The sequence below is a fragment of the Lissotriton vulgaris genome, chromosome 5, assembly GCF_964263255.1.
Source record: "Lissotriton vulgaris chromosome 5, aLisVul1.2, whole genome shotgun sequence".
NCBI classification, from domain to species: Eukaryota; Metazoa; Chordata; class Amphibia; order Caudata; family Salamandridae; genus Lissotriton; species Lissotriton vulgaris.
The window spans coordinates 2,016,628,099-2,016,646,565 of NC_141693.1; the positions used below are offsets into that span (position 1 = coordinate 2,016,628,099).

The following is an 18,467-nucleotide window of genomic DNA, read 5'->3' on the forward strand; positions in this document are numbered from 1 at the left end:
CACCTATAGAGTTCGTAGGGTCAGTGCCAGGTCTGCTACTCGGACAATTTTCTAAGCTAAACTAGGCTAGTTATACTCTTTGGGACCCCTAGACCACCCACAAATGTTGCAAGTGACAAGTTCCCAACTTATGATTGGTCAGGAGAGGTGGTTATGTCATGGTTACCACCTATAGTTCTGTGTTCCCACACTGAATATTTAATTTTTCATACCCGCCCCTTGCGTTCACGTTCCCAGGCATAGGAATATGGAAAACAATGAGAGTGTACAGCATATAGAAACAATGTATTGTTAACTAGGTAGATATCAGCATCTTCTCCCATGTCCTAGGTAGGTTCCCAGGCGCATCTTGCTTCAGGAGCCAGCTGGCTGAGTTTTGCTTCTGCGCAGTTGGGTTTCTCCCTCATCACGTGTGCGGGGAGTTTACAGGCTTCAAAATGGATTCCATCTCCCGACCCCAGCCCATGGATGCGTAATACATGAAAAGTAAGCGAAAACAAATTAGAAACACAGAAAAAATGAATACACTGTATACCAGGTAATTCTTCACTGCACCCCTTACTTTATAATAACTATAGCATTAAGGTTAATGCGAAAAAGACAGATATGCAAAAAGCAGCAGGAGTGGTCAGAGAGCATGGTTAAATACAAGCGGCCATTTTCAGTAACAATGCGCATGAGCAACAAACTCCCTCCAAAATGCGAGTGCGTCACATCACGTGGGTATGACCGACGCATGCGCAGACTGGATTTTCTGCGAAGCGGCCATTCAGTAGTGCAAGCTTTGTTATTACGGAAAAACACATAGGCAAGCCTCCTAAGGACACCCGCGTGTTGGGGAAAAAGGCGAAATAAATGACGGACAGGTTGAATTAATATTATTACAAGTTAGGCGAGGTTCTTGAGTGAGAGCAAGTCGCTTTACGTGCGAATCCTTGCTCCATCAATCACGTGAGGACCGGTGATTGTGGGTGATCACATGAAGACCGTTGAGTGTGGGAGATCACATGAGGACCAGTGAGTGTGGGAGATCATGTGAGGACTGGTGAGTGTGGTAGATCATGTGAAGACTGGTGAGTGTGGGAGATCACGAGGATCGTGACTCGTGAGTTTGGTAGATCATGTGAGGACTGGTGAGTATGGGAGATCATGTGAGGAACATGAGTGTGGGATATCACGTGAGGACCGGTGAGTGTGCGAGATCACGTGAGGACATGTGAGTGTGGGAGATCACATGAGGACCAGTGAGTTTGGGTGATCAAGTGAGGACATGTGAGTGTGGGATATCACGTGAGGACCGGGGAGTGTGGGAGATCATGTGAGGACTGGTGGTGAGTGTGGGAGATCACGTGAGGACCGATGAGTGTGGGAGATCACGAGAGGACCGAGGAGTGTGCACCCAGAGGCTACTCAATGAGGCTTAGCCGCTGGGGGCAGTATCCCATTTCTTTTTTTTGTTTGTGTAGCAATTATTTTTATTGCCATAAATGAACTACTGAAAAATAACAGCAAATACTGTGATATGCTACTCCAGCGTGGACCTTATTGAGATACAAATGCATCTTGGTCCAACGTCCGAGTGCCCTCCTGAAACCGGCTGCGCAGTGTGAACACACGTTGCACTCACTGGCCAAGTCTCAAGAACCAACACAATCAGTGCACCCAAGAGCATTACAGCAAAAACAGTAAGGCTCCTCGGTCATGAAATCCTTGACCCCAGTAGAGCTTGCTCCTAACTGGGGCTCTATGCTTTATAATTTCATTTTAGTTTGGCTTTGTGAATGGTAATAAAATATTACTTTTAAAAAACCTAAATATTCACTGAAAAAAACCAAAAGTTAAAGTTAGGGATGGGCGAAGAATCTTGCTCCGCTGGAGGAGTTCGTCGAGTTTTGCCCACTCAGCGCTCCGCACAGAGCACAGAGTTCCACAAAACTCTGCAAAGTGAGGCAGAGCAGAGTTTTTCCTTCACATGGCTCACCAACACGGTGGACTGTCACTGCCCGACCAAAACACCCCGCAGGACGGCCCTTTACCCCCTGCCACATTAACATGATGGGGGTACCGCGGCGGATGGAAAGACCATCAGCCGCTTTTCCACTGGTAGGCAATCGTCACAATTGCCTTCTGGGCGGAAAAGGCCTATAATATGGTGGCGGTGCCTTGCAGACACCGCCATCCATATTATGAGGTGGGCGGTGTAATGCCTTTCCATGGCGGAGACTACGCCATGGAAAGGCATGCAGGAATCGCTTTGAAGGCCTAATGTGGGCCCCTAGGGGGTGGGGGGGGCTGCACTTGGGGGGTACCCGGGTACCCCCTACATTGGCATACACATGGTAGCAGGCACCTTGCAGTGCCTGTCATGTTTTGCATGCCAATGCACGCCATGCATCTTCTACATTGTGGCGGGTGCTGCTCACAGCACAGCCCACCACAATGTTGAATATGCAGGAATCGACCACCAGGGTGGCGGTCGCATCATAATTGATGGTGCTTGACCGCCGCACGACTGGCAGCCAGTCCCAGCACCGCTAGGGTGACGGGCGGACTGAAGTCTGCCCGCCATCCTAATGGACTCCTAAGTTGTGATCTCGAGTCAGAAAAATCACATGCTAGACCTCCTCCCGGCAAGATTTCTTAGCACGGGCGGTCACGTGGGGCTCGCATTGAGAAATCAGCCACTCGCATTGAGAAAACTGCCGCTCAAGTGAAATATCTACTTGAGCGGCAGAAAGAAGCAGCACCGTCTTGTGAGATGTGTAAAGCTGCTCGCGGTGATTTGATAGCATGGGACAACCTCTCAGTGGAATAAATCAGTGCGAAGAGCATGACTTACCCCACTCCGCTGCTCGTGGACCTCCACAGAGTGCAGCTGAGTTTTTCCAGCACTTTGCAGACCCCTGCGGAGTAGAACTCCACAAACTCCGCCCGGGCCTAGTTAAGGTAACATTATAGATAGGTGAAACTTTCAGTGACAATGAAACTTTTTAAACAACAACAAAAAACACGCTAAAAATCACCAGTTATATTTGTCGCTAGTAACTATAATTTGTGTCTTAATGTAACTATAACTCACGCCCCTGCAATGCGCAGCTAATTACCCCACATATTACATCACTCATGACGTGTTCTAGGACATCATTGATAACATGACGCAACATTTTAAATGGCATCATTGATGAAAAGACTGTGCACTGCAGGGGCATGAGGGCAGTATTTGTGTAAACAATATTTAGGACATCATTTCCTTGTCTGGCAATATTGTGGTACTCTCCCTTTCTGATGGATCAGATAGACTGCATGTGCAATCATTGGGCCAGGCTGATGTCTCCACATCTGTTCTTTGCAGTGAAGGAAGTGTCCGAGCTCTCTTACCTCTACAGTAAGGTGAAGAAGACAATTCACACTCAGATACAGAGGCTCCCCGCCCCGGGCACAGTGGGATTCTCAAAGGGCCCTGAGGACATGGATAGGTCCACCACCCACCGCCAGCGCCTCTATGAATGGAAGTCGGACAGCACAGCTGAGAAGCCCACCCAGGAAGGAGGTCTAGATGCTCCTGTCAGGTGAGGACTACATACGTCATGAGTTTCTTGAGTCATGTTGTACAGTAACACAATGCATTGCACATGGTGGGACGCCCATGGACTGCCCAGGGACAGGGGTTATTCTTAACAGGGGCAATGCCTGCATCCTTCTTCCCTCTGATTCACTCAATCCAGCAGCTCCTGCAAGCTTATCTTTTGGGAGTGCCCCCTGAGGCTGTATCTCTTAAAGGCACCCACTGTCACCTTATCACCTGGGAGAGCCTAATGTCACCTTTTTGCTTGTGAGTGCCCACTGTCACCTTATCTCATATGCGCATCTCCTTTAACCTTACCTCTTGGTAGAGCCCAGGGTCATCTTATCACTTAGGAGAACAGCTGTCACCTTAACTTTTAGGAAAGTCCGCTATCACCTTAAGTCTTGAGAGAGCCCGCTGTCACCTTACCCCTTGGGAGAGCCCCCTGTCATCTTACCTCTTATGGGGAGCCTGCTGTCACCTTACCTCTTGGGGGAGGCCGCTGTCACCTTACCTTTTGCAAGTGGCCACTGTCATCTAACATCTTGGGAGAGCCGCTGTCACCTCACCTCTTGGGAGAGGCTGCTGTCGACTTAACTCTTGGGAGAGCCCGCTGTCATCTTAACTCTTGGGAGAGCCGCTGTCATCTTACTTCTTGGGAGAGCCCACTGTCACCCTACCTCTTGGGAGAGCCCACTGTCACCTTACTTCTTTGGGAGAGCCCACTGTCACCTTACCTCTTGGGAGAGTCGCTGTCATCTTACTTCTTGGGGGAGCCTGCTGTCGACCTACCTCTTGGGAGAGTCACTGTCATCTAACCTCTTGGGAGAGCCTGCTGTTGCCTTACCATTTGAGAGAGCAGCTGTCACCTTACCTCTTGAGAGAGCCTGCTGTCGCCTTACCTCTTGGGAGAGTACGCTGTCACCTTATCTCTTGGGAGAGCCTGCTGTCACCTTACTTCTTGGGAGAGCTGCTGTCATCTTATCTCTTGGGAGAGCTACCTGTCCCCTTACCTCTTGGGAGAGCCACCTGTCCCCTTACCTCTTGGGAGAGCTGCTGTCATCTTACCTCTTGGGAGAGCCTGGTGTCGCCTTACCTCTTGGGATAGCCCACTGTCAGCTTACTTCTTGGGAGAGCCCCTGCCACCTTACCTCTTGGGTGAGCCGCTGTCACCTTACCTCTTGCAAGAGTCTGCTTGCCTTACCTTTTGGGAGAGCCGCTGTCATCTTACCTCTTGGGAGAGCCTGGTGTCGGCTTACTTCTTGCGAGATCCTGCTGTCATCTTACCTCTTGGGAGAGCCTGTTGTTGTCTTACCTCTTGGGAGAGTCTGCTGTCACCTTACATCTTGGGAGAGCCGCTGTCACCTTACCACTTGGGAGAGCCTGGTGTCGGCTTACTTCTTGCGAGATCCTGTTGTCATATTACCTCTTGGGAGAGGCCGCTGTTGCCGTACCTCTTGGGAGAGCCCACTGTCACCTTACCTCTTGGGAGAATCTGCTGTCGCCTTACCTCTTGGGAGAGCCCACTGTCACCTTACCTCTTGGGAGAATCTGCTGTCGCCTTACCTCTTGGGAAAGCCCACTGTCCTCTTACCTCTTGGGAGAGGCTGATGTCACCTTACCTCTTGGGAGAGTCCGCTGTCATCTTACTTCTTGGGAGAGCCCACTATCTCCTTACCTCTTGGAAGAGACAGCTGTCAACTTACCTCTTGGGAGAGCCCACTGTCCTCTTACCTCTTGGGAGAGGCTACTGTACCTTACATCTTGGAAGACGCTGTCATCTTATCTCTTGGGATAGCCCACTGTCACCTCACCTCTTAGGAGAGCCTGCTGTCGCTTTACCTCTTGGGAGAGCCCACTGTCACCTTACCTCTTGGGACAGCCACTGTCACCTTACCTCTTGGGAGAGCTGCTGTCACCTTACCTCTTGGGAGAGCCCACTGTCACCTCACCTCTTAGGAGAGCCTGCTGTCGCTTTACCTCTTGGGAGAGGCCGCTGTCACCTTACCTCTTGGGAGATCTGCTGTTATCTTACCTCTTGGGATGGCCCACTGTCACCTTACCTCTTGGGAGATCTGCTGTTATCTTACCTCTTGGGAGAGCCCGCTGTCACCTTACCTCTCGGGAGAACTGCTGTCACCTTACCTCTTGGGAGAGCCCACTGTCACCTTACCTCTTGGGACAGCCACTGTCACCTTACCTCTTGGGAGAGCCCACTGTCACCTTACCTCTTGGGATAGCCCGCTGTCACCTTACCTCTTGGGACAGCCACTGTCACCTTACCTCTCGGGAGAGCTGCTGTCACCTTACCTTTTGGGAGAGCCCACTGTCACCTTACCTCTTGGGACAGCCACTGTCACCTTACCTCTTGGGAGAGCTGCTGTCATCTTACCTCTTGGGAGAGCTGCTGTCACCTTACCTCTTGGGAGCAACTACAGTCACCTTATCTCTTAGGGTTCCCACTGTTGTCTGAGGATATGCACGCTACCCATCCACTCATATTTTGGAAGCTCCCACTGCCACCATATCTCTTAGGAGCTCTCAATCCCCTTACACCCTGGGCCATCACTGTCTTTCCATCTCTAGAGAGCACCCTCTGTCCTTCCCTCTCCTGACTCCCCCACTGTCACCTTATCTCGTAGCTCTTGAGGGCTTGCGCATTGACATCTGGTCCTACCAATGTTTGCCTTGTTGTCTTCCTTCCTGTGAGCCTGCCCTGGCACTGCCATGCTGTAGTGCAGCTCTCACTGTTAGCGGGTGCCCAGGTATTTGTCTTAGATACCATTTTAGTTTGTCTCTTTTAGGTGTATGAAGACTGTGCCTGCCCAGGACCATGTGGCCGTTGTGGGAAAATCTCCGCCAACCCACGAACAGTCCCTTCACTGGAATGGCACCAGTGGTGGGTACCTGTCTGTACCAGGGCAGGAGCTTGCACTGGGCCGAATGCCCTACCCACCGGACACAAAGCAGGTAGACGGAGTGAGGTGGGCAGCATATGTGTTCCAGTGGGTGGTGGTGGGGTGTGGATGGCACTGTGGTGGGTGAAAGCGCCTGGTTGGTTGTGGCGGGTGTGGATAGCACTGTGGTGGGTGAAGGCGCTCAGTGGTTGGTGGTGGGGTGTGGATGGCACTGTGGTGGGTGAAAGCGCCTGGTTGGTTGTGGTGGGGTGTGGATTGCACTGTGGTGGGTGAAGGCGCTCAGTGGGTGGTGGCGGCGGGGTGTGGATAGCACTGTGGTGGGTGAAGGTGCTCCATGGGTGGTGGTGGGGTGTGGATAGCACTGTGGTGGGTGAAGGCGCCTGGGTGGTGGTGGCGGGGTGTGGATAGCACTGTGGTGGGTGAAGGCGCTCAGTGGGTGGTGGTGGGGTGTTGATAGCACTGTGGTGGGTGAAGGCACCTGGGTGGTGGTGGCGGGGTGTGGATTGCACTGTGGTGGGTGAAGGCGCTCAGTGGGTGGTGGCGGCGGGGTGTGGATAGCACTGTGGTGGGTGAAGGTGCTCCATGGGTGGTGGTGGGGTGTGGATAGCACTGTGGTGGGTGAAGGCGCCTGGGTGGTGGTGGCGGGGTGTGGATAGCACTGTGGTGGGTGAAGGCGCTCAGTGGGTGGTGGTGGGGTGTTGATAGCACTGTGGTGGGTGAAGGCACCTGGGTGGTGGTGGCGGGGTGTGGATGGCACTGTGGTGGGTGAAAGCGCCTGGTTGGTTGTGGCGGGTGTGGATAGCACTGTGGTGGGTGAAGGCGCTCAGTGGTTGGTGGTGGGGTGTGGATGGCACTGTGGTGGGTGAAAGCGCCTGGTTGGTTGTGGTGGGGTGTGGATTGCACTGTGGTGGGTGAAGGCGCTCAGTGGGTGGTGGCGGCGGGGTGTGGATAGCACTGTGGTGGGTGAAGGTGCTCCATGGGTGGTGGTGGGGTGTGGATAGCACTGTGGTGGGTGAAGGCGCCTGGGTGGTGGTGGCGGGGTGTGGATGGCACTGTGGTGGGTGAAGGCACCTGGTTGGTTGTGGTGGGGGGTGGATAGCACTGTGGTGGGTGAAAGCGCTCAGTGGGTGGTGGTGGGGTGTGGATGGCACTGTGGTGGGTGAAGGCACCTGGTTGGTTGTGGTGGGGTGTGGATTGCACTGTGGTGGGTGAAGGCGCTCAGTGGGTGGTGGTGGGGTGTGGATGGCACTGTGGTGGGTGAAGGCACCTGGTTGGTTGTGGTGGGGGGTGGATAGCACTGTGGTGGGTGAAAGCGCTCAGTGGGTGGTGGTGGGGTGTGGATAGCACTGTGGTGGGTGAAGGCGCCTAGTGGGTGGTGGTGGGGTGTGGATTGCACTGTGGTGGGTGAAGGCGCTCAGTGGGTGGTGGTGGGGTGTGGATAGCACTGTGGTGGGTGAAGGCGCCTAGTGGGTGGTGGTGGGGTGTGGATAGCACTGTGGTGGGTGAAGGCGCTCAGTGGGAGGTGGTGGGGTGTGGATGGCACTGTGGTGGGTGAAAGCACCTGGTTGGTTGTGGCAGGGTGTGGATAGCACTGTGGTGGGTGAAGGCGCTCCATGGGTGGTGGTGGGGTGTGGATGGCACTGTGGTGGCTGAAAGCGCCTGGTTGGTTGTGGTGGGGTGTGGATTGCACTGTGGTGGGTGACGGTGCTCAGTGGGTGGTGGTGGCGGGGTGTGGATAGCACTGTGGTGGGTGAAGGTGCTCCATGGGTGGTGGTGGGGGGTGGATTGCACTGTGGTGGGTGAAGGTGCCTAGTGGGTGGTGGTGGGGTGTGGATAGCACTGTGGTGGGTGAAGGTGCTCCGTGGGTGGTGGTGGGGGGTGGATTGCACTGTGATGGGTGAAGGTGCTCCATGGGTGGTGGCGGGGTGTGGATAGCACTGTGGTGGGTGAAGGCGCTCAGTGGGTGGTGGTGGCGGGGTGTGGATAGCACTGTGGTGGGTGAAGGTGCTCCATGGGTGGTGGCGGGGTGTGGATAGCACTGTGGTGGGTGAAGGCGCCTGGGTGGTGGTGGCGGGGTGTGGATAGCACTGTGGTGGGTGAAGGTGCTCCATGGGTGGTGGTGGGGTGTGGATAGCACTGTGGTGGGTGAAGGTGCTCCATGGGTGGTGGTGGGGTGTGGATAGCACTGTGGTGGGTGAAGGTGCTCCATGGGTGGTGGTGGGGTGTGGATGGCACTGTGGTGGGTGAAGGTGCTCCGTGGGTGGTGGTGGAGTGTGGATAGCACTGTGGTGGGTGAAGGCGCCTGGGTGGTGGTGGCGGGGTGTGGATAGCACTGTGGTGGGTGAAGGCGCTCAGTGGGAGGTGGTGGGGTGTGGATGGCACTGTGGTGGGTGAAAGCACCTGGTTGGTTGTGGCAGGGTGTGGATAGCACTGTGGTGGGTGAAGGCGCTCCATGGGTGGTGGTGGGGTGTGGATGGCACTGTGGTGGCTGAAAGCGCCTGGTTGGTTGTGGTGGGGTGTGGATTGCACTGTGGTGGGTGAAGGTGCTCAGTGGGTGGTGGTGGCGGGGTGTGGATAGCACTGTGGTGGGTGAAGGTGCTCCATGGGTGGTGGTGGGGGGTGGATTGCACTGTGGTGGGTGAAGGTGCCTAGTGGGTGGTGGTGGGGTGTGGATAGCACTGTGGTGGGTGAAGGTGCTCCGTGGGTGGTGGTGGGGGGTGGATTGCACTGTGATGGGTGAAGGTGCTCCATGGGTGGTGGCGGGGTGTGGATAGCACTGTGGTGGGTGAAGGCGCTCAGTGGGTGGTGGTGGTGGGGTGTGGATAGCACTGTGGTGGGTGAAGGCGCCTGGGTGGTGGTGGCGGGGTGTGGATAGCACTGTGGTGGGTGAAGGTGCTCCATGGGTGGTGGTGGGGTGTGGATGGCACTGTGGTGGGTGAAGGTGCTCCGTGGGTGGTGGTGGGGGGTGGATTGCACTGTGATGGGTGAAGGCGCTCAGTGGGTGGTGGTGGCGGGGTGTGGATAGCACTGTGGTGGGTGAAGGTGCTCCATGGGTGGTGGCAGGGTGTGGATAGCACTGTGGTGGGTGAAGGTGCCTGGTTGGTTGTGGCGGGGTGTGGATGGCACTGTGGTGGGTGAAGGCGCTCAGTGGGTGGTGGTGGGGTGTGGATAGCATCATGGTAGCAAGGTAGGGTACACACCTGGCCAGGCTAGGTAAGGCCTGTTCTGTGTTGGGGCACACATCAGTCCGTAGTGGGGTGTGGGCTGTACTGAGATGGGGCGCACAGCTGGCAGTGGTGGGAGTGCTATGTGGGGGCACATAGGTTGCGTAAGGATGTGGGCAGCACTGTTGGGGCAGGGCACAGAGTTGGCATTCGTGGAATATGGTCTTGGAGTGTGGGCAGACTTCTGTCAGTGACAGCATGTGCACTATGTTGGGAGGGGGCACACTGCCGGCGGTGGTGGGGTTTGAGTAGCACTATCATGGCAGGGAAGGGTACTCAGCTGGCAGTACTGGGATGTGGAATCAGGATGTGGGCAGAACTTTGGATGCGGTAAGATGTGTATTGTGTTGGGGTAGAGACACACTGACAGTGAATGTGTTAGACGGACCGGGAGGGTCGGCCGAGATTACGGGGAGAGGTCTCCAGGGAGAGCCGTCTCCAACGACTGTACAGATAAGTAACTTCCCCCCCACAGACGGACACCACACAAGATTGAAGGTTAACGAGACTTTATATGCACTTCTTAGGTTACGTTGATATAATACAAGGAGGTCTGGACTCAGGGGTCCCCTCGGTTCTGATCTCTGGTTGAGGAAAAGGGTAGCGGGACAGTCTTAATTACCAATGAGTTCAATAGCTCTCAATCCTCGAGCTCGGCGTGGTTGCTGATCGGGCCGTGGAGGAGCCAAGCAGGTCCCGAGATGGAGGAAGGGTGGTCGACGGGCCGTGGAGAAGCCAAGCAGGTCCCGAGATGGATGAAGGATGGTCGACGGGCCGTGGAGAAGCCAAGCAGGTCCCGATGCAGATGACAGTTACAACGGTCCGCGGCCTCGCCAGCAGATCCGGACGACGGTGAAGGATGAAGGTTACGACGGCTGTGGCAGCGCCAACAGGCAGGATGATGGTGCACAGGACAGAGCTACGGCAGCGCCAGTAGTCCGTCCAGGATGAGTTCTTCTTTCGTCTCTCGACTCCAAGATACAACTGCCTTCCTGTTCTGGAGCTGCCCCAGTTATAGGGCTGGCGTGCTTTGATGTCCGGACCCTCGCACTTGGAGGTCGGGAGGTCCGGGATGAGGGAGTCCAGACACCCAGCAGGGGGGTGGAGCCAGCGCCCGGGGAGGCGATGGGCGAGCGGCACTGGCCGGGGGAGAACCATCGACACCTCTTTCTCCCATTGACTGGCCAAGTAGCTCGCTCACCTCCTGGGTGGAGGGTGGTGCCGGAATGTCTGAGGCCGGGCTAGGCCCAGGGTTGAGGTCGATCGGGGGCCAGGCGGCCTCGTGGCGAAGTGTCCAAGATGGCGGCCCGGGCTGGGCGCGTGGGTCGGCCGTGGATCGGACCCACGAGGTTATCATGCTCGGGGGCAGGTGTCCCTGAGGGGACGTAGGACGTGCAATGGTGGGGTGTGGTGCTTGTATGACTGGCTCGGGCTTGGTCGAGCCGGGGGAGAGCGGCCCGTCACGTGGCCTGTCCAACATGCGTCCCCCCCAGCTGAAGGCGGGGAGAGTTACCCATCCTCTTGGGGACTCTCTTCGTCGAGGCGGAAAAACCGGGACAGGCCATCCGCGTTGGCGTGGTCAGACCCAGGCCGGTGTTCAACGGTAAAGTCCATACCTTGCAAGGAGATGGACCAGCGTAGCAGTTTTGGGTTTTCCCCCCGCATATGCATCAACCATTGCAGGGGTCGGTGGTCAGTCTGCACCCGGAAGTGGGTGCCAAAAAGGTAGGGTCGGAGCTTCTTGAGGGCCCATACCACAGCGAAGGCTTCCCTCTCTATGGTGCTCCAGCGTTGCTCCCGTGGTAGGAGTCTCCGGCTGATGAAGGCCACCGGTTGATCAAGGCCTTCGGTGTTCACCTGGGACAGGACCGCCCCAATGCCCTGGTCGGAGGCGTCCGTCTGGACGACGAACTCCCGGCTGTAGTCTGGGGCCTGGAGTACAGGAGCGGAACACATGGCGGCCTTTAGCTGTTCGAAGGCCGCTTGACACTCTGGGGTCCAGTTCACCTTCTTGGGCTGATTTTTCGACGTGAGTTCGGTGAGAGGCCCCACGATGGTACCATAGTCTTTCACGAACCTTCGGTAGTAGCCCGTGAGGCCCAGGAAGGCTCGCACCTCAGTTTGAGTGTTAGGGGGTTGCCAGTTCTGGATGGCGGCAATTTTCAGTTGAAGAGGGGCCACTAGACCGCTTCCCACTTGGTGTCCGAGGTAGGTCACTGACCCTTGTCCAATTTGACATTTGCTGGCCTTGATCGTGAGGCCAGCTCGCTGAAGGGCTTGCAACACTGCCTGGAGGTGGTGGAGGTGCTCGGTCCAGTGGTGGCTGTACACAGCGATGTCGTCCAGGTAGGCGGCGCTGAACTCTTCGAGCCCCGCCAGGACCTGATTGACGAGCCGTTGGAAAGTCGCTGGGGCATTTTTCATGCCGAAGGGCATGACCGTGAAGTGATAGTGGCCATCGGGGGTGGAGAAGGCAGAACGTTCTTGTGCTCGGGGTGTGAGGCCGATCTGCCAATAGCCTGCCGTTAGATCGAAGATGCTGAGGTAACGGGCAGCGCCCATTCGGTCGACCAGTTCATCTGCCCGGGGGATGGGGTGTGCGTCCGTTCTGGTGACTTCATTCAGGCCCCGGTAGTCGACACAGAACCGGAGTTCGGGTGTGGTTCCGGGGGCGGCTGCTTTGGGGACCAGTACGACCGGGCTGGCCCATGGACTGTCGGAGGGCTCGATGACCCCGAGCGTGAGCATCTTAGTTACTTCCGCCTGGATGCAGGCCCGTACCCGATCAGGTACGCGGTAGGCCCGGTGGCGGATAGGAGGGCTGTCTCCGGTGTCCACATCGTGCACACACCAGGAAGTGACACCTGGGGTGAGGGAGAACAGGCTGGCAAATCGTGATAGGAGGGCTTGGCACTCTTGGCGTTGTTCCTGGGTGAGGGTCTCCGAGAGTCGGACCCCATCCACGGAGCCGTCTTGCTCCTGGGTCCGCAAGAGGTCAGGGAGAGGCTCGGAGTCGTCCTCAACCCCGTTGTCTGTGGCCATCAAGAGGCTGAGTTCTGTTCGTGCAAAGTGGGGTTTCAGTCTGTTGGTGTGGAGGACTCGGAGCGGATTCCGGGCGGACTCCATATCGATCAGATAGGTGGCGGGTCCCTTGCGCTCGATTACCTTGAAGGGTCCCGTCCATTTGTCTTGGAGAGCGCACGGTTCTGTGGGGGACATTACCCAGACCTGTTGCCCCGGCTCGAATTCAATAGATGAGGTGTTCTGGTCATACCATCTCTTCATGTCCTCTTGACTGGCCTCTAGGTTGGCTTTCGCTAGGTCTCTGAACCGCTGGGACTGGTTGCGGAGGGTGAGGAGGTACCGGAAGACATCTGGAGGACTCTTGGCCGGAGGCAACTCCCAGCCTTCTTTGATCAGGCTGAGTGGCCCCCGTACTGGGTGCCCATAGAGCAGCTCGAATGGGCTGAAGCCTAGGGACTTCTGTGGGACCTCCCGGTAGGCGAAGAGGAGGCACGGCAGCAGCACGTCCCACTGGCGACGGAGGGGTTCTTCCAATCCCCCGATCATCCCTTTTAGTGTGCGATTGAACCGTTCAACAAGTCCGTTTCCTTGGGGGTGATAGGGGGTCGTGAAGCGGTAGGTGACCCCACACTGTTGCCAGAGGGACTTCATGTATTTGGAAATAAAGTTCGTGCCTCTGTCACTGACGACTTCTCGGGGGAACCCCACACGGGAGAAGATCCCCATCAGGGCCCTGCCGACCACTGGGGCTGTGACGGTCCGGAGAGGAATAGCCTCAGGGTAGCGGGTGGCGTGGTCCACTAGTACTAGGATGAAGCGATGGCCTTGTCTTGTACGTGGGTCTAGGGGTCCCACAATGTCTATTCCGACCCTCTCAAATGGGGTTGTGACTACGGGAAAGGGTTGCAGGGGGGCCTTTAATTTGCGGCCGCTCTTCCCACTGGCTTGGCACGTGGGACAAGATCGGCAATGCTGGTGCACATCGTTTCTCATTTTTGGCCAGAAGAAGTGGGTCACTAGGCGGCTGTAGGTTTTATCTTGTCCCAGGTGCCCTGCCAGGGGGACATCGTGGGCCAGATTTAGCAGGAAGTCTCTAAAGCGGAGTGGCACCACTAGTACTCGGTTGGCCCCCAGCTCGGCGATTCGTTGCTCGCTGTACAGTAGGTCATTGTCCCAGTAGACCCAATGAGCTCCGGAGGTATCCCCTGCGCTTTGGGCGAGCGCTTGTTGTCGGAGTCCCTCAAGGGAGGGACAGGTCTTCTGCTCCTGACGAAATTGTTCTTGTGTGGGCCCCCCTTCTTGAGCCCACTGGTCGAGATTAGCAAGGTCGGAAGGTTGGGCAGGTTCGAGGGGGATGCACTGGTCGGGGGTCTCGGCGGGGGCGACCGGAGGCGGAGGCGCCGGCCATTCTGGTTCTTCCGGGTGATGGTTGGCACGGGCGGCCATAGACCGGGTGGTGACGCACGCCCAGTCTGGGACGCCCAACATCCCCAAGTGTTCTTTTCGCTCCACGGCTGCCCACGGGGAGCTTTCCAGGTCATTTCCGAGGAGGCAGTCCACGGGGGCGTCGTCTCGGACCGTTACTTTCAACATGCCGGAGACCCCTCCCCATTCAAAGGGGACGCAGGCCATCCGACACAGACTCTCCGAGTTGTCGGCTGATCGTACAGGGCAGAGAATGTTCGGTAGATATTGCTCTGGGGTCACCAGATGACAGCGGACGGCTGTCACACTGGCCCCGGTGTCTCGAAGGGCTTCGGCCCGTTGTCCATTGATGCTCACCCATTGGCCGTACTTCTGGGTGTTAGCGGGTAGGGGGACCCGCGGGACCATGTCTCTTCCCCCTAAGCACGCGAGAGTCATGGCGGCTGGCTCCCACCCTTGATACTCTTGCTCGTCTGTTTCTTGTTCCTCGGAGATCTGTTCTTCCCCTAGTGCCGCGGCGGTCACCTGGCGGGGTCTTGGGCTCTGATACTGCGGGCAGCTTGGGTCATTTGCATAGTGGCCGACTCGTTGGCATCGGTGACATGTAACATTGGCTCTGTATCCCGGTCGCGCCGGGGTGCTGCCCCGGTTGGCCGGGGGGGTGGTGCTGGTAGTGGGGGCGGCCGGAGTGTTGTCTCTTCCTCGTCCTTGGCCCCCTCCTCCTCCTCTGGATCGGTGGTGACCATTGTTGTTCCTGTTCTGCTCGTAGGACCCATTCCGGCCCACTCGGGTGATCTCCCACCGGTCAGCTTCGGCTGCGAGCTGCCGGGGATCGGTTAACTTGCTGTCGAGGAGGTGTTGGCGTAGTTCAATGAAGCAGTTGTTGGACAGATGCTCCCATACCATCAGATTGAACAACTGCTCGTAGGTCGTGACGTTGTTCCCTCTGATCCAGCCTTCGAAGGCTCGGCTAAAGTACGTTACATAGTCCACCCAAGTTGTACCTGGAATGCGTGTGCAGTCTCGGAACCTCTGACGGTACATCTCGGGCGTGAGGCCATAGCGAGTGAGGAGGGCCGCTTTCATATGGTCGTAGGAGGTCATCTGGTGGTCTGGGAGCTGTAACAGAGTATCGCGGCCCTCATTGAGGAATTTGCCCCATAGGCCGGCTCCCCAGTCGGCTCTATCGATCCGGTGCGCAGTCATCGCGATTTCATATGCTTTAAACCATTGCTGGATGTCGTCTTCTCGAAAATATTCTCGGACCACATCCTTGGGGATGTGCACTTTTTTGTCCGTGGTCCCGGGGGTGGACGGTCTGTCGGGCACCCCTAATTCTTTATTCTGTTTGCGCAGGTTGATCTCGGCTAGGTTCCGCTCGTGCTCGTACGTTAGTCTTTTTTCCTCGAGCTCCCTTTGCCTCTGTTTCTCCTCTCTTTCTTCTCGGAGGCGAAGGTGCTCTAAGTTTATTTTTTGCTCGGCCAATTTGAGTTCTATGTCCATCTTGAGTCGGGCCATTTCAAGTTCGTGTAGTCGGGCTTTTTCTCTTTCTTGGATCTCGTCTTGCGAGAGACCCGTTCTTTGCTCTTCAGGGGCCGTGTTGGTCTTTTTCGCGGTGCTTTGCTCCGGGGCTTCGACATCCCCGGTCTCTGCCCAAGATTCTAGGGCATGCTTAAAATCGTCCTTGGTACTTAGTCCGGTGGTAGCGATACCTAGTTCGATGCAGAACTGCTTTAGTTCACGATGGCTGTATTCCTCTAGCTTTTCCATTTGGAACTTCTCAGTTGATCCGCTCTCTTTAGTCGACATTGTTGTTCGTTGTGGGGTGAGCTACTCTCTGTACGTTATGCGGTGATTCGGATCGCGCCGCTGGCCACCAATGTTAGACGGACCGGGAGGGTCGGCCGAGATTACGGGGAGAGGTCTCCAGGGAGAGCCGTCTCCAACGACTGTACAGATAAGTAACTTCCCCCCCACAGACGGACACCACACAAGATTGAAGGTTAACGAGACTTTATATGCACTTCTTAGGTTACGTTGATATAATACAAGGAGGTCTGGACTCAGGGGTCCCCTCGGTTCTGATCTCTGGTTGAGGAAAAGGGTAGCGGGACAGTCTTAATTACCAACGAGTTCAATAGCTCTCAATCCTCGAGCTCGGCGTGGTTGCTGATCGGGCCGTGGAGGAGCCAAGCAGGTCCCGAGATGGAGGAAGGGTGGTCGACGGGCCGTGGAGAAGCCAAGCAGGTCCCGAGATGGATGAAGGATGGTCGACGGGCCGTGGAGAAGCCAAGCAGGTCCCGATGCAGATGACAGTTACAACGGTCCGCGGCCTCGCCAGCAGATCCGGACGACGGTGAAGGATGAAGGTTACGACGGCTGTGGCAGCGCCAACAGGCAGGATGATGGTGCACAGGACAGAGCTACGGCAGCGCCAGTAGTCCGTCCAGGATGAGTTCTTCTTTCGTCTCTCGACTCCAAGATACAACTGCCTTCCTGTTCTGGAGCTGCCCCAGTTATAGGGCTGGCGTGCTTTGATGTCCGGACCCTCGCACTTGGAGGTCGGGAGGTCCGGGATGAGGGAGTCCAGACACCCAGCAGGGGGGTGGAGCCAGCGCCCGGGGAGGCGATGGGCGAGCGGCACTGGCCGGGGGAGAACCATCGACACCTCTTTCTCCCATTGACTGGCCAAGTAGCTCGCTCACCTCCTGGGTGGAGGGTGGTGCCGGAATGTCTGAGGCCGGGCTAGGCCCAGGGTTGAGGTCGATCGGGGGCCAGGCGGCCTCGTGGCGAAGTGTCCAAGATGGCGGCCCGGGCTGGGCGCGTGGGTCGGCCGTGGATCGGACCCACGAGGTTATCATGCTCGGGGGCAGGTGTCCCTGAGGGGACGTAGGACGTGCAATGGTGGGGTGTGGTGCTTGTATGACTGGCTCGGGCTTGGTCGAGCCGGGGGAGAGCGGCCCGTCACGTGGCCTGTCCAACAGAATGGATGAAGAGAGCAGTACTGTGGTGGCAAGGCCCATGTTTGGAAGTTTTCGGAAGTGGGGCCACAGCTGTCTGTGGTGGAATGTAGACACCACTAGGGTGAGTGTGGGACCCCAGTTGTCAGAGTTGGAATACAGACTCTACTGGGGCAGGTGTGGGACCACAGCTGTCAGTGGGTTTGAGGGCATTTTTGAACATATAATTCAAGATTATAAAACTGACAAGTTATTTATGCTTCTATAACTGCACAAAACTAGCAAATTTGTTAGCACAGTTTTTAGACACAAGAGTTTTATATATGTTTGTGATAGTTTTTAATTGAATATATTGTTTTTATTGCAACGGTTTTAATTAACTTTGCAAACAAACTACTTGACTTGACAGTGGTGGATGTAGGCTCCACTGGGGTGGGCGAGGGACCACAGTTGTCAATGGTGGAATGTACACTCTGCTGGGAGAGTGTGGGCGTGGGAGTCCCATGGCAGAGTTGGATTGTGGCCAACCCCATGATGCTGCTGTGTAAGGAAACAGCAGGCCCGAGCCTACCGGAAGCCTAAAATATATTTATGGTGCAAAAATAAGCAAAATATCAATAATATGCCACAGAGAGACAGAGTTGTGTCTTCCCAAAGCGACTGGGCATATAATACATCCCCCCCGAATGCCCCCACTTTTATACATGTTCTTCATATAAGCGGTTGTAGGAAGGTGAGGCCACAGGATCGTACGTGGGAGTACGCAGATGCTCAGCTTTCTCAAGAGAAGTGTGGGGGAAAAGACCTTAAATCTAAAATGTATTGAGGGAGCCTCACTGCTGCGCTACCTGAATTCTGCGATCTCATTGGAGCACAAAGGGTGAAAGCGAGGCTGGAGCACGTGGGAAGGGAGAGGGCCCGGGCCGGGCAGCTAGAGGGAACAACACAGGCATGCAAAATGGCTGCCGGTGAATCAAGATGGCCGCCATTCATGCAGGATTACATTGTTATAAAACAAAAAGAATTCAGAATGGTATGACAGGGAATGGAGGTGACTGTGTGAGGGGGTAGGCAGCACTGCAGTGGTATGGCACTGCATTGAGCTGGCAGTCGGTGGATATTGCCTAGCACTGTGGGTAAACAGCAGGGCATGTACCTGGCAGGAGCGGGATTGCCTAGAGTGGTGGTGGCCGGGCAGGGCATGGAGCTGGCAGGAGCACGATGTGGCCAGCACTGTGGTGAAATTGCAGGGCATGGAGCTGGCAGGAGCGGGACATGGCTGGCAGTGGCGCTTAGGCTGGCAGTCGGACGCCCAACCAGCAGGAGTGGGATATTGACAGTGTTGAAGTGC

At 56.1% G+C, this 18,467-nt stretch overlaps 1 protein-coding gene across 1 annotated transcript in view; it reads left to right on the top strand.

Annotated features, from left to right (window-relative positions):
- LOC147718028 (uncharacterized) overlaps window positions 1–18,467 on the top strand; it is a 182,902-nt gene that overhangs the window by 140,137 nt on the left and 24,298 nt on the right. Inside the window, exons 6-7 of the mRNA XM_086924845.1 lie at window positions 3,353–3,569; window positions 6,370–6,535. Coding sequence (XP_086780971.1) covers window positions 3,353–3,569; window positions 6,370–6,535 — 383 coding nt within the window. The remainder of the gene's footprint in view (window positions 1–3,352; window positions 3,570–6,369; window positions 6,536–18,467) is intronic.